Below are 15,632 nucleotides of genomic sequence, written 5' to 3'. Positions count from 1 at the left end.
GGCATGGTAAAGGCGTGGTCTTCCAGCTCACAAACCTCATAAATTTTAACCTATATACCTGCCTACTTTACCTCCACCCCATCCCCACACACATGAACACAAACACTATATATTCCAGTGGGTCCCCAAATTTCAGGAATACATCCATGCCTGCTCTCCATTCTAAGTCTTTGGACATGCTGTTTCCTCTGTTTAGAAGACCATTCTTCCCCATGTCCACAACCAAGCCCCCCCCCCACCCCCCTTCACTTAGATAATTCTTACTTGTATTTCAGGTCTTAGCTAAGATGCCACAGTTTTGGAAAGAAATTCTTTGCACTTTCTAGGTTAGGTGATTGTCTCTCAGGGCCCTCTTAATGTCTTGTGTTAACCAGCATCCTAGTACTTAACATATTTTGTAATGCTTGCCTCCTTTCTTATCTTGCCCACCACCTACTTCCCTTTACCACCTACTTCACACTACAGCCATCGGCTCTTGGTAGTATAGAACTGTCTGTCTCCCACTCTGTGCTCAATATCTGTTGAGCACAGAGAATGTGCTCACTGAATATTTCTTGAATGAATGAATGATTCTTCCCTTTTTCCCTATTTCTTCTATGTGTCACAACCTTGGGTATCCCCACGTATTTGCACACTGGCAGCTCATACAAATACCCACTGTGCCTCAGCTTCTGAGCTTCCCTAACTTTCCATTTCTGGAGGATTCTTTAAGCTCTACTCAGAGGGTTGCCCATGTAGGTTGTCAGTCTGTTCTTCTCTGCCACCCAGGTGCTAATGGCCCAGGTGTCATACCTCTTGTGCAGCCTGTAGTTTTAAACAGAATTTTCAGAAGGGCACTTGTTCCCCAAAAAGAAAAGCTATAGTGGGAGGACTGAAGTCCTCCTACTGAAGGGGGGCACTATACATAGGTCTTATGGCAGTCCTCAAGTGCTTCCACCTGAGTGATGGCCAACTTCTATTATGTAGGTCAGCAGCAGAACTCAGGTTGTTTGTCATGTGAGACTTGCCCTTGAGTAGTCGTTGCCATCCCTCTGTGAAAGACTCACTTAAGAATAGAAAAATTAAAAGTATTGTTTTTATGGAAATTTTGTGACAAAAGCAGTAATATGAGTATGAAGAAATAAAAATCCACTTGATGTGACTATTGTTCAATATAGATGTCCACTTTATACCTAATTTATAAATTTGTATAAAGATTTTAAATAAAGGGGAAATCAAATGTATTTAAGCTATTACGTCATAAGCAAATTGATAGAGAGGATATTCGTAGAAATCAGGAGATAGGGGCATGTGTTTGGCCTAGCAGTTAAGACGCCATTTGTTACACCTGCATCCAATATCACAGTCTTGGATGTGCTCCAGATTCCAGCTTCCTGCTAATGTACACCCTGGGAGGCAGCAGGTGATGGCTCAAATTGTTGGGTCCCTGCCCCTGTGGGAGACCTGGGCTGGGTTGCATTCCTGGCTCCCTGCCCAGCCCCACTCATTGCAAGTATTTGGAGAATGAATCACCTGGTGAGGTCTGTTGCTCTCCCTCCCTCCATCTCTCTCTCTCTCTCTCTCTCTCTCTCTCTCTCTGTCTCTCTCTCCCTCTCTAAGAAATAAAAAAAAAAATTTAGATAGGAAATCTGAGACAAAAATGGCTTTTACTGGATAAGAAATAAATTATTTGAGCAACTGAGAGATGATTTCCATCTGGGTAAAATGGGGCAAATTCCTGATCTTCTTCACTTTGAGAAGAATTCTCTCTGAAGGTCTCTCAAATAAAGAGGAGATAAAACAAACTTGCTCCAGATGTTAAAGAAGATTTTTTAGAAGCTTCTTGTTTCTGTAGAAATGAACAGGTCATGTCATGTTTCCCTTTCTTATTATTTCTGGTCCACCCCCTACCACTTAGGGAAGATTTCTGTAGCAGAATTTGTAGGGTCTAATGACTTTATTATAAATAAATCATTAAATTCAGAGCAAATAAGATCTTTAGAGATAATATAAGCCAAATATTTTGTTTTGAAGTTGAGGGATCTGGCATTCAGAGACATTAAGCAGCATGTCCCCTGTCACCCTGCTGTAGAGTAGGAGAACCAGAACTTGAAACCAGATGTCTTGGCCCAGTGCTCTTTCTGTCATTCTACAGACATTTGCTGTGAAGTGCGGAATAATTTTAGATGGCTACCTGAATAAGTTAATATCATTCATACACATTAATAAGAATATCAAAACCTTTTCTGAGACTCTTTGAAATACTGTATATTTATTAATGCACTTGATTCTCAGAACAATTTATGAATCTGATCTGAAACACAGAAGTGTAAAAAGCATTTGCACAATTTGTTGAGGCTGGAAATGTAAGAAAAACAGTTGATTCCTGAGCCTGTGTACATATTACCATATTGTATTTCCACTCATACAAGTATACTCATAAATTACCTAAGTATTTGTATAGTTATGTAAAGAACATGAGTGTTGGAGTCAGGAATAATAGTCCAGTGATTGGCTGTGCTACATTGTAGCTGTACAACATTACTTTCATTGCATCCTCTGAAGTGGCCCATGCACTCACTGGTGACTCCAGGCTGCTGTGGTATAGCATTTCCTCAGAAAGTGACTGAAAGGGTTGCTGAAGATAATGCAAAGAAAGTTCTTAAGTGTTGGCACTGAGTCTGCCACATGTGTCAAAAAACTGCAGCCAGCTCTCAGTTGATTAATATGCTGGAGGGCACTGTTAAACCTATTTTATATTCTAGTTGGTGAAAGTTGTTATTTCATTTCAACAGCATAGAAACTTTGTTTTTAATCTTCTTTGAAAACAAAATCTGAAATACACCTCTACACTTTCCAGGATGAGTAATGTAACAAAAATATCCCATTTATTATTTAGGGCATTTAAAATGCTTTAAAGTCTTTATTTTGAAAATACGTTCGGTTTTCTTAACTATGGCGTCAAGGGTTCTTTTTATTATTATTATTTTCTTGCTCCTGCTAAATATGAAGCTGTCTTTGGAAAATCAAAACAACTAATGGTTTTGTTTAATCCTAGTTTGTATATGTGCTTGACATTGGGAATTCAGCAAAAGGATATTTTAAAAAATAAATACGTGGAAAAATCTTGAAACAAAGCTTATCATTCCTTTAAAAATACCACTATCGACCACGCACAGAAAGATTTTCTTTTCAGCATTAAAAGATAACTGGCCATCTGAAATTTCTAATTATCCTTGTAGTGTCAAAAATCTATGAAATCTGAACCATGGTTTTCTTGGCTCAGAGCCATACTGCCACATTATTTTTCAGTTGCAGAAAGTACTTGAACATCACCCTAGCCTGTACAGTGTTGAACAAGTATTACACTTGCTCTCCTATAATTTCAAAGCATCCTCAAGTATTTTTTTCTATGACATTAATGTCTCCATCTTTTCTTATCTTTTTAAGAACTCATTTTCTCACCTCTGAGAGTTTAATTTCCTTTCCACTGTGGAGGTGTAGTTTGGGTGGGAGTAATTTTTAAAACTACAAAGAAGAAAACTTAAACTGCATGAAAATAAAGAACTCAAGAATTCTTTTTTCCAGCATTACTGTGGTTGAAGAGATAATGTGATGAGATGCTTTATGGCCATGAGATAGCATCATGACCTGTAATTCCACTGATTAACCTTGGAGCAATTTGCCTACCTGAGACTACTGTAGCTGACATTTATTCTAATTCTGCATCAGGAACGTGAAATGCTGCAGGGACTTTCCAACTGAGCTCTTTCCTTTAGAGTCACCCCACTACTCCCTGAATTGTTTTCCACAGTGCAATAGAATGCTCACTCCAGAAGGTCAACCAAGTTACTCCTCTGCTTAAAACCCACCAATCATTTTGTTTTGAAGGAAATTTGAGTCTAACTTCTTAGTGAGCTTTCATGGTCCTTACTGAAGATGCCATGTCCTTTAACCTCAAATCCTATCCCTCACCTCAGTTCCTTAAACACCTTGTGCTGCCTTTCACCTCTAGCTCATGACACATGTAAATCCTACCCTTCACCCCACAACATTCCTTTGGTCCCCTTGTCTGTTGATAACTTACTGCACAGGTTTCATACATAGTAAAGAAGGAACACAACATATTTTGGAGAAATGTTACATTAGGCAAAGAAGATTGGAAAAAAAGTATTAATTTTTAAATGTACCTCTTTTCATCTGAATTCTTACTGTCCTCAGGTACTTTGAGCTGTCTCAAAGTTAACAAATAATATGGAGTGTTTATTATAAAATGGGCTGTGTTCTAGGCATGAGGAAATTATCCGTGAGCAAAACAAGAAAGCTGTCATCTCTGAACAAATGTACATGCAAGCAAAGGAGACCAAACAGGAGAAATTAATTGATTAGCTAAGATTATTTCAGATAGAAATCACTAGGAAGAAGAAGATAAAATAGGATTATGCAATGGAATTTTGTGGGAAAGATGCGATTTAAATTGTTTTCTTGGAGGCTAACCCCGCAAGATAGCAAGTAGTCCTGCCTATAACAAAGAATAGAGGAAAAGACTCCAGACAGAAGGAACATTAAACACAAAGCCCATGAGGTAGAAATTAAGTTGATGAGTGTAAGAAGTAGGCAAAAGGCCAGAAACCCTGGAGCACAGTTCATAAGATGATTGGCAGGAGCAAGGTCAGAGAGCTTCTCCAGCAATGGGTTACACAACGACTTGCGGTCTTAGGAGGTGGTTCCTATTCTATTCCTCGTGCAAGTGAAATTCAGTGGAAGCTTTTAGGTAAAGAAATGATAAGATCTCATTCAGAATTATATAAGTAGGCTCTGTCAGCATTCAGAATAGATAAAGAACAGACATAGATGCAAGAATATGGGTGAGAGATGAAATCATCTTGCATTAATGATGTCAGCTCAGGTCAGTGAAGCACTGAAGTAAGAGCACATCAAAAACAACTTGTTACCATCTTGTCATATTTTTACTTTAATATTTATCTTCATTGGAACATAAAGTTGACACACACTTGAAGGAATTTCAGAATTTGGAAGAACTTGAATCAATAAATGCATTAAATGATAGGTGATTGCTTTAGTGGAGAAGAAAATGTCAAAAAAGGGATCTGCAGGTGAATTAAGTTTTAATAACAATGAGCATTTACTGGGGAACAGGAGCCAAAATGATTTCCCAAAAATCAACCCCTTTTGGATTTTAGAAATAACTGGACTTGGAGTCAGAAGAGCTGAGTTAGAACCCCGTTTTCATCACTTTGACTAACAAATTGCCTTCTCTACGCCTCTAGGTTTGCTCATCTACTAAACAAACAACCCTATCATGTGAGTGGTAAGATCCTGACTAATATGAAAATAATCAATTCATGACTCTATAAGCTATAATAATATCATTTCTGACACTCACATTTCTTCAGTTTACTTTATAGATGGTGTTTTCATAGACTACTCGGGCTGAGAAATGTCTTCAACATGCAGAACTGTACTCATATACCTGTATCTGCTTATTTTATAGATGAGAACTAAAACATAGAAGGAGACATGAACCAACTCTGAGCTTTTTATCCAATTAGTGGGAGTTACATGCTCCAAGTAAGGTCACATGACTCCTAGTTAAGCATTTTCTTCATTAATCCTACCAGACATCTTACAACTACAAGAAAGTACTGCCCAGAGAATATTTACAATATTTGTTATCTTCAGTCTAGCATCTAACAAATTCTTCAACCTCTTCCCTTCAAAAGTGGGAGAATTTCCACATACAGATAATGTATAAAAGGGTATTTCATAGGACTATAGTGAGTTGAACTTCATTCACAACATGTAGACCTTTAAATAGAACTTCTGATTCCAGGACACTTAATAACCTTATTTACTTTGTTCTAGTACATAGAGTAGAGCACAACATAAACAAGAAATTTATTCTTGTTATTTTGATTTAAATGGAAAAAAAGGACAAACGTATAATTTTATCAAGTATTTTTGGAAAATGGAAATTTATATATCTTCAGAGGGGTGTTAGCAGGTAGCCAAATCCAATGAATATCTGTTTTACATAAGTCTTAATTGCCTTCTTTAAATTTTGATTTTTGTTTAAACACATTATCAGCACCCTCTTTGATCTACTATAATCTTTAAGTGAAGGATGCATAAATCTTTATGGTGCCACTATGTATCCCTGAGAAATCTTTCTAATGACAGACATAAGAGAGATAGAGCTGTGCCCTCTTAAGTAAATAAAGTATTTAAAACACCTTATCTTTCAAATAATTGGAAGCATAAATCAACATCAAAAGATTTCAAAGGATCAAAATCAAAATCAAAGGATTTCAAAGAAGTAGAAACAAGGTTGGAACTAAAAATTACACCAAGCTTAAAATGAAAATAAATGAACTTAGCTGAGGAGAAATTATTAGAAGAGTAGAAATTGTAGTCCACAGTATTTCAGTTTTGGAACAGGATTTCCATCTCTGTCCTCAAAGTTTGCCTTCCTCTCCACTCATAATTCATCAAAGCACCCCCACAGGACTTAATCAGAAAAGAGTCTTGAAATTACAGCCAAAATTTTAGCTTGATTTTTATCAGGAAAAGAGGAAAACTGCAAAGAAGCAATGGAAGTAGGACATTTTAAAAAATGCAAAAGCTCATTCTCTTTGTGTTAATATCACATTAACATAAGAGTTGGTAAAAATAAATTATCTTAGGGTTTATTTTAAAAAAATAATTATATACTAATATAATTTTAATGATCTGTGACTATTTTAAAATATATTTTATATGAGTGAACTTGAACATCTTTTCATATGATTATTATTTATAGCCACTGCCTATAGTCATACAGAACTATGGTCTTCTTGCTTTTTGTTAGACTCTTTGTTCAATGTAGCATGAAGCCTTTGACTATAATGTAAATTAAAAATGTTATCCCAAAAATAATAAATAAAATATGAATTTAAAAAAAACAGAAAAGAAACTTTAAATCAAATATATTTTTATTGAAAAATATATTTTTATTGAGAGTCAGTTTAATGAAATGGAATGACTGTATTTAATAAGTAGGGGTAAAATGGGTGTGTGCAGTAACTAATGATCCTACTAACAACATTTTTACTTTTTAAACTTCTCAAACTTTCTGTGGTTGCAACACACTTTCAAGTACCAGGGTTGTTATGATACACATTAAAAATACAAATACAAACAGATGCCTTACATATAAATGTCTGGACTAAACAAGTATACAATAATTACTATACCTGTGCAGTAGATGCCTCAGAGTTTTATGAAAACACCCATGGTCTATTGCCCTTCTGCACAGTCCCCTCTAAAGAGAACTATTTCCTGTTCTGATTTAATTATTTATATCTTCATGAGATAAATATATTACCTGATCCAGCAACACAGTCTAGTTGTGATATAAATTTTCTTTTGTATTTGTTCTTACCCAGTACCTGCAGTATATTTTCTGTGGCATACTCCATCTTGCATCCTGCCATTCTGTTCAATATCCTGACAACCAGTGACTGAAGGACAGGGCAGTTGTGGAAAAATTAAATTTCCACATTGATTGAACTTTGGTGATGGCTATCACGAATGTCTTCTCGAGTGTTGAGGCATGTTAGATGAGAGTTACCGCTCTGAACCTCTTTAAATAACTCTATCCACCTATGCATACATCAGAAAGGATTGCTTTGCTTGCCAATTGCCTGATCTTAAGATCTTGCCCACACTTCCTTTTGTCAAACTCTAAAATTGAGATGACTTCTGGCAGCTATGAGAGTCCTTCAAAAATTTCATGGAAGAGTGAAATTAAAAGATAAATTTGTCTTGGTGCAAAAAATGTTCATATGGTTCACACAAAATAAATATTGTGGAAAAACTATGCATAGATTTTAAAAACTTTTTCTCTAAAATAATCTTATCTTTTAAGTCTATTTTTCCACTATTATTTTGAAGGTTACGTGTGTCTAAACATGTTAGCAGTTTCCTTTGGGGAATCTAACCACTGTCTTCTACAAGAAATGATCAACCTATATCTGGGGCAGGTATTTGTAGCAAGAATTGTAATGAGTAAACAAGTGCTCACATCCTATTTAGGAAATGTTACAACACCATTAAATATATTGTAAAAATCAGTATTTTTTATTATTTTGCAATTATTCTCACAGAATATAAAGAACAAGAAAGAATATTCATGTCAGTGTGTGTTTCTTCATGTGTTATTTGGTATAGTGTCTAGGTTAGCCCTAGAAAATTTAGCTTATATTTACAATCTAGATGATTATTTTAATTTCTTGAAATGTTGTTGGCTCATGCCATGCTTCAATTTCGGCTGAAACTGAATCATAAAACATGGTCCTGCACTGATAAGTGTAGCAGACTGTTACAGAAGGAGATGAGGGAATCGGGTTATAGGTGAAATCAAAGTAATAGTTAAGTAAATTTTTCTGTGCATGTGTCAAGTTTTGTATAGCTTCATATTATCCTTTGCATCTTTTCTGATCTGAATTATCATGCATGATAGCCCTTGTAGCTCCAAAAACTTGAATATAAATTTCTAACTTGCCTCTCCACCCACATCACTTCCAGTTACAAGCACCTACCTCTGCCTTCCTTGTGCTCCTTCACTTAGGGTAAGAATCTGTTCCCTGCAATGTGCATCCTTCTGGTAACTTAAGTCTCCCCTTTTTCTGTTTTCAAGGATGGGAGGAACAGTTTTATTGGACACCAACTGGGAGGGGTAGTGGAAGTGCCAAACAGCAAAGACCAGCGGGTCAAGTCAGCCAGAGCCATTCAAATCACCTACTACCTCCAGACCTATGGCTCTGCCACCCAAGACCTTATAGGGGAGAAGTGGGAGAATGAGTTCTGTAAGCTTATGAGGAAGCTCCAGGAGGAGCACCAAGAACTCCAGCTCTACTCCTTAGCATCCTTTAGCCTCTGGAGAGACTTTCATAAGACCAGCATTCTGGCCAGAAGCAAGGTCCTGGTGAGCCTCGTGCTGATCCTGACCACAGCCACCCTGTCCAGCTCCATGAAGGACTGCTTGCGCAGTAAGCCCTTCCTGGGACTCCTGGGGGTGCTTACAGTGTGCATCTCCATCATCACAGCAGCAGGGATCTTCTTCATCACGGATGGAAAGTACAACTCCACCCTGCTGGGAATCCCGTTCTTCGCCATGGGTAACTATCCCTCCTTGTGGTAATCGGATTCTTACCGGTTTGGGGCAAGGTAGTACATTTCTTGAATTCTCAGGTGGATTATCTGTTTTAGCTTTGCTTTCATGTGTCTATGTGATTATGTAAAAGTTCGCTTAGGATTGTGTCTGCTTTCACCCCTTCCTGGGCTTCTTGTGAAAGTATGGGATGACTAACTTATCTTCCCATTTAACTTAATGCTGTGAAGTATTTTTAAGTTACACAACAGAGGCATTCTCTACTCAGATTTTTCAAAAAGTGTAGGTCAGGGATTATGCGAGACCAGGTGGATAAGATCCAAGACTTACTTCAAACAAAATTATGTAGTTCATATTCATGGACATCCTAAGTTGATACTAGTGAAGAATAAATATCATGAGATGAAAATTCTGAGACTTGTTGGTATACACTCATCTCAAAGAACTCCTTAAGTAAAATTGATTAATCCATCTCAAAAATTTTGTACAGAATATACTCCATTCCCCACCTCTACATAAACTAACACCTTCTTATTGTCACTTAGATGAATCTTCCAATTTCTTCTGTCTCTGGAAAAAATAATTAATGATCATATTCAGTCAACATTGTCCCTTTTTGTAAATTTTCTCTCAGCCATCTATAAATGGTCTAGAAAACAGTAAGTGTGTGTGTGTGTGTGCATGATTGTGTAAAAGAGAGTATAAAGTTTGAGAATAACAATGAATGGGGCCTCAGCAACAAGCTCATATGTTTTACCAGAAAAAGAGATGATGCTAGCGATACCTATGGTACTGTTTTCAGGTGTGATGCGTTTCCCTCTGTGTACAGAATGAGCTGGAAATGGTCCTAGGTGTTGAGCAAGAATCTTCAGCTATAAAATAATTGTTTTTCACTCCACATGTTAAAATCAGCTCTAAGTTACAGCTTATTAATAAATTAAAAATATGTAAACATGAGATCAAAAACTTTTCTAGGTGACTAAGACCCCTTGTTTTTTCATCTTAGCAAACACTTCTGTGAATCCCACCACAAAGCAGGCTCCTATTATAGGTCTGGGAATAAAATTTAGTTTTCTGCGAACTCAACTTCATTGTAGAACTGTTAAGTTATTTCATCTCACTAAGCCTCAATTTCTTCCTGTATAAACTGCAGATAACAATGATCCCATCTTCAAAGTTTTTTTAATGTAACTGTATAACCAAAGCTAATAGCAGATAATAAATACTCAATAATCATCAGCAACTTTTAGTAGTTAACTTGGTATATTGGGTGCATTAGATTCAGTGATAAACAGGAAACAGCATTAGGCTTCTAGAAATTGAGTTTTCCTTGATTTTGCATTTCTTTTCTCAGTGCATATTCATCTTGTGAATAAAAAGTGCTTCTCTTCTTTCCAAAGAACTATATGAATTTTTGTCATCATTAACAATAAAGAATCTATCTTTGAACCATTAATAAATGTTTTGCTTTGTAGATTCAGTTTCATGACTTGAAACAATAAGATTTTTAAGAATCATAAAGCATGATTTACAAATGACACATGACTCACTCAAGGTTGAAAAATGAGATACCTTATGCCTACTAGGGCTTTTTCTAAAATTGGTGGCGATGGGGCTGGCATTGTGTTAACCCACATCTGAAATACCCACATCTAATATGAGCACTGGTTCGAGTCCCAGCTGCTCTACTTCCAGTCCAACTCCCTGCTAACATGTCTGGGAAAGCAGTGGAAGATGGGGTGAATGTTTGGGCCCCTGCCACTTACACTGGAGATCCAGAGTTCCAGGCTCTTGACTTCATCCTGGCCCAGGCCCGGGTATTGCTGCTGGACGATCTATAGAAGGGGTTTCAGAAAGTTCATGGAAAATGGGAGGAATAAGTTGTGGAGTGTGGGGCAAGGGAGGAGATCAGAAGTTTAGTTTTGTCTCCTACATTAAAGATACCTAGTAAGCAAGTATGTAAATCAGGTTCAGAGGTAAAATCTGTAAATTGGAGCTGGAGGTAAACATTTTAGATTCAAGGCATAGCAAATACTGAAAGCTATGGAATCTGATAAGATTATACAGGAAGATAAATATAGATGGAAAGCAGAAGTATGAGGTTTGAGCCCTGGAGGATCTCGATGCTTAGAAGTTTGGGTGATGAGGATAAATCAACAAATATCTCTAAGAAGGATCATGCAGTGAGATAGTATGAGAACCAAGAGAGAATTGTATTCCAGGAACAAAGTGAAGGTGTTTCATGAAGGAACATGAAATAAATTATTCCAAAAGCTGCTAAGAAGTTGTATCTAAAAGAACTGAGAAGAGGCCATTTAATTCAATGATATGAAAGCCATTTGTTATCTTGACAAAAGCTACTCAGGGGGTAATACTGATAGTGAAAGGGTGATTTAATATAGCTCAGTAGAGCTTGGAAGCAAGGAAGTGAAGTTAGTGAGTAAAGGCGATTCTTTAGAGGAGTACTGCATTCAAGGGAAATTAATAATGCTTGTATGCTGATAGAAACATAAAAGAGAGAGAAAACTTCATAGAAAAGCAGACAGAGGATATTGCAGAAGCAATATCATTGAATAGGAGAGAAGGGACCATACTCAGGACACAAGTGGAGTCATTGACTACTGAATATAAGAAAAGGAAAGGCAGAATATATGGACAGATCCTGATAGATTTGTGCATGTGGGGGTAGTAACGTGGAAATTCTCTTCTCTGGCTTCAGCTTTGTTAAAAAAGATGAAGCAAATCATCAGCTGAGAATAAACTTTGCAGACTAGGTGTCAATTTGTGGGGAAAAAAAGGAAATTTATAAGACAGTTAGAGATGGAATAAAATAAAATTAAGCAGAATAATCTAGAAATAATAAATAATTACATTTATGAATTAAAGAGAAAAGTCCATCAGTATAATTACTGTTTATTATCCTCTCAGGAAGAAATAAGTAGGCACTGAGAGGTGAGCTTTTGGCTTTGTAGTTAAAACACATCTGGTGGGGTTCAGATCCCATTTCAAAGTACCTGGGTCCAAGTTCCAGCTCCACTCCCAATTCCAACTTCTTGCTAATGTGTACCCAGGGAGGCAGCAGATAAGGACTCAAGTGATTGGGGCTCTGCCATATATGTGAGAACACAAATTAAGTTTCTGAATCCTGGCTTTGGCCTGGCCTAACCACAGCTATGGCAGACATCCAGAGAGTGACCTAGAAGGTGAAAGATCTCTGTCTTTTTCTTTTTCTCTCTGTCTTTCACATCACTTGATTAATTAGTCAAATAAAAAATAATTACCAGGCATTGAGTTTAATTTAATCAGAAAAAAAAGACAAAAATAAGAACATTTATGTATATGCAAATGAGTAATACACTGACAGATTGTGGAAATTGTCTAAAGTAGGCTCAGTCAAACTGTATCTCAGTGGCAAATAATGCCTTAAGTCTTATTAACTTAATGCAACAAAGATGTATTTCTTGATCACATTACATCTTTGTGTGGTTCAGGAAACTTTCTTTCATAGCCTTGTTCTAACAGAGATGAAAGACCCAGGATGCCTTCATCCTTCAACTCAGCCTCCTCAGAGTGTATACTCTCAGTCATGTACATAGAGGAGAGAATAGTTAGAGAACTAACACCTACTTGTAATCACCTTGTAGCACAAGTGATACTGTCATTTATATTCCTTTGTCCAAACTAGATACACAACCACAGCCAGCAGTAAGGGAGCATAGAAAATGTCAGAGAGCAAATGGATTGTTTTATATGCATCAACTATCTCTTACTCATGCATTCAATCAAACAATAAAGTAAATGATATTATCCCTAACCATCACCATAAAAAATATAAAGTCAAATATCATGTTTCTCTGTGAGATCAGAAATTGATTTAGATTAGAACCTGATGTAGTTATCTATAGCATAACATAACTTACTGGGTTCAACAGTCATTTTGTTATGCTCCTGGATTCTGTGGTTAGTAATAGGAAAAGACGCAGGAGGCTCAGCTCTTCTTGCCTATACAATATCTGGTACATCAGCTGATTTGACTCAAATGACTGAGAGTGACTAAAATATCTAGGGTCCGGAACAACTGGGATGAGTGCAATGACTTCCAAAATGACTTATTTGCTCATGTGGCTGGGATCAAGTCTGGGATCTCTGAAGGACATTCTCAGCTAGACTGTTGAACAGAGCATTGAAATATGACCTGCTCAGCATGGTGGTCTCAGGATAGTCAGTAGCCTCATATGGTACTCATAAGGTAGTTCTGGGCTCCAAGGAAAAGTATTTTAAGAGAAGAAAGTAGAGGTTACAGGACTGATGGAGATACAGAATTTGCATAGCATCATATCAACCACATTTTATTGGCTGCACCCCTCACTAAAGCCATCCAGGATTCAAGGAGTGGGCAGTGGACTGACTCTTCTTGAAGAGAGTGTGGTGGGATCACATTGCAGAAGAGCACATGGAATGGGAGCTACTGTTGTAGACTTATTGGAAAATGCACTCTGCAGCACCATCATAATGTGAGGGAGCTGGAGAGATAAGTGGTAGAGCCTAGAGATGCCTGGTATAAAGTTTTTGAGAAGAGCTTATTCTAATGAAAATGACTATAATTTGATCATTTTGATGAAGGACACAAATGTTGGGTTGAGGAACTTAGTAATTCAAAGGACCAAGAAGCCTGGATATAGATATAATTTTCCATTTTTGGATTTGAATTCATCAGAAATTATGACAAGCATTGTGATGCCCATAAATCCATTGAATTCCATATTAAATCTTCAGAAAATGGGATAAATTGATCTCTAAATGAATGCAAAAATATGAGAAGTCATTTGTACAGCATGTGGTATATACTTCATAGGGGTGGCTATATTTATGGAGGATATAGAAACAATATCTGACTCCCATGAGAATTAAGAACAGGTCCAATAGGACAGGAGGAGTGTTAAAATTAAATAGCCTCCATTCCAAAGGTTTTCAGAGAAGCAGTGTACCCATGGGAAGCCAGTCTTCATTAGAGGTAGAATATTCCCAAAGGAAATATGTGGGAAAATATTTGGAATAAAGATTTTGAACACAGGGAATCTTGTTGATAAATTGACATCCAGAGGGTACTGATTTAGAAGCTTAGAGAGATGGGAAAATGATCAGATAAGGACTAGTAAAGAACTACTTTGGAATGAGAGTCCCAAGAAAGGCCTGGGATTATTGGGCTTTTGTGATTGTTTTATTGAAGAAGGTTATATGACAGTAGAACTAATGATCCACTAATAGTTTACCATCTGAAATAAGGCAAGGCAAAAGATGCAGACCTTCGGAGATCCACAAGACCCAATAAAAAGCTAATTTCTGTTTCAGGTCCAATCTCTCTCTCCCTCTCTCCAACAAAATTGATTTCTCTATCCTCCCAAACCGTGCCAGGTAGTTTCACTTTATGCCTGGAAAGCTCTTCAGATAACTGCAGAAGTGTTCCCTTTCTTCCTGCAAGGCCTTTAGGCGAGTATCATCTTTTTAACAGAAATATCCTTGTTCACCCTATTCAACATCAAAAGTGCTTCATCAGTACTTCCTATCTCCCTCCCACTTCAGTTTTCCTCCTAGACTCATCATTATCTAAAATACAATATTTCTTACTTTCAACTTGTTCCTAATTTATCTTGATAGAATTAAAGTCCCTCCCCCAAAGAATGTGTATTTTTATTGTTCCATTCACTGTTGTTTCCTAGTATATTAAGCAGCACCTGGTACAAAATAAGCACTCAATACATACATAGGGAATTAATGAATGTGTGGTTCCCTAATGTTTCTGAAATGGATTGTATTCTATTAGAGTCATTAAATCAATTTAATGTGTCATGACTGCAGTCTATAGTTAATTAAGAAGAAGAAGTGAGTGTAGAAATGAAAAGGATATATCACACACAGTAGGGTGTTATTGTGTCCTACTTGTTTCAGTTTTGTGTGTGTGTGTCTGTGTGTGTCTGTGTAATAGGCCATGATTTAAAATGTATTTGCTTGCGTGGGTCACAGTCAATATTTGTCAAAAAAAAAAAAAGTTGTTAGAATCTTCTTTGGACTAATGGCTTAGGTAGGTTATGGCCCTAGTTAGGTATTTGATGATGGAGGAGACAACTGGGAGAATTCCTAAGAAGCAAACATAGATTTTCCTTTTTGTCTTTCTGGGAGCAGTATTTGGAAGTGGGTGAGTTTCCAGGGACATAGGGACACAGTGCTATTTCTTGTGTTATTTGATGGTGGGCTAATGTTTTCAAATGATTATTTTAGGATACTAAAAATGTTTCTTAGTAAGTTGGTTCTGTCAGTGGTCCAATTTTACTTAGGGTTATTAAATGCATCAAAATCCTTCCCAACATAGCCCTACTTCTAGAAGGAAAAGAACCTTATTATGACATCAAGAATGTTTTGTTGGAGCTATTTCTCAGCCAGGTCCACTGAAGGCCTGCTGCTTTTGGTGGTAAACAATTGT

The 15,632-nt window shown here is 36.9% G+C and overlaps 1 protein-coding gene across 1 annotated transcript in view; it reads left to right on the top strand.

Annotated features, from left to right (window-relative positions):
- PTCHD4 (patched domain containing 4) overlaps positions 1-15,632 on the top strand; it is a 203,264-nt gene that overhangs the window by 59,027 nt on the left and 128,605 nt on the right. Inside the window, exon 2 of the mRNA XM_062187517.1 lies at positions 8,678-9,158. Coding sequence (XP_062043501.1) covers positions 8,678-9,158 — 481 coding nt within the window. The remainder of the gene's footprint in view (positions 1-8,677; positions 9,159-15,632) is intronic.

Source organism: Lepus europaeus, chromosome 3 (assembly GCF_033115175.1).
Source record: "Lepus europaeus isolate LE1 chromosome 3, mLepTim1.pri, whole genome shotgun sequence".
NCBI classification, from domain to species: domain Eukaryota; kingdom Metazoa; phylum Chordata; class Mammalia; order Lagomorpha; family Leporidae; genus Lepus; species Lepus europaeus.
Note: the sequence above shows the minus strand (reverse complement) of the source record. Positions and strands in the feature narration are given on the sequence as shown.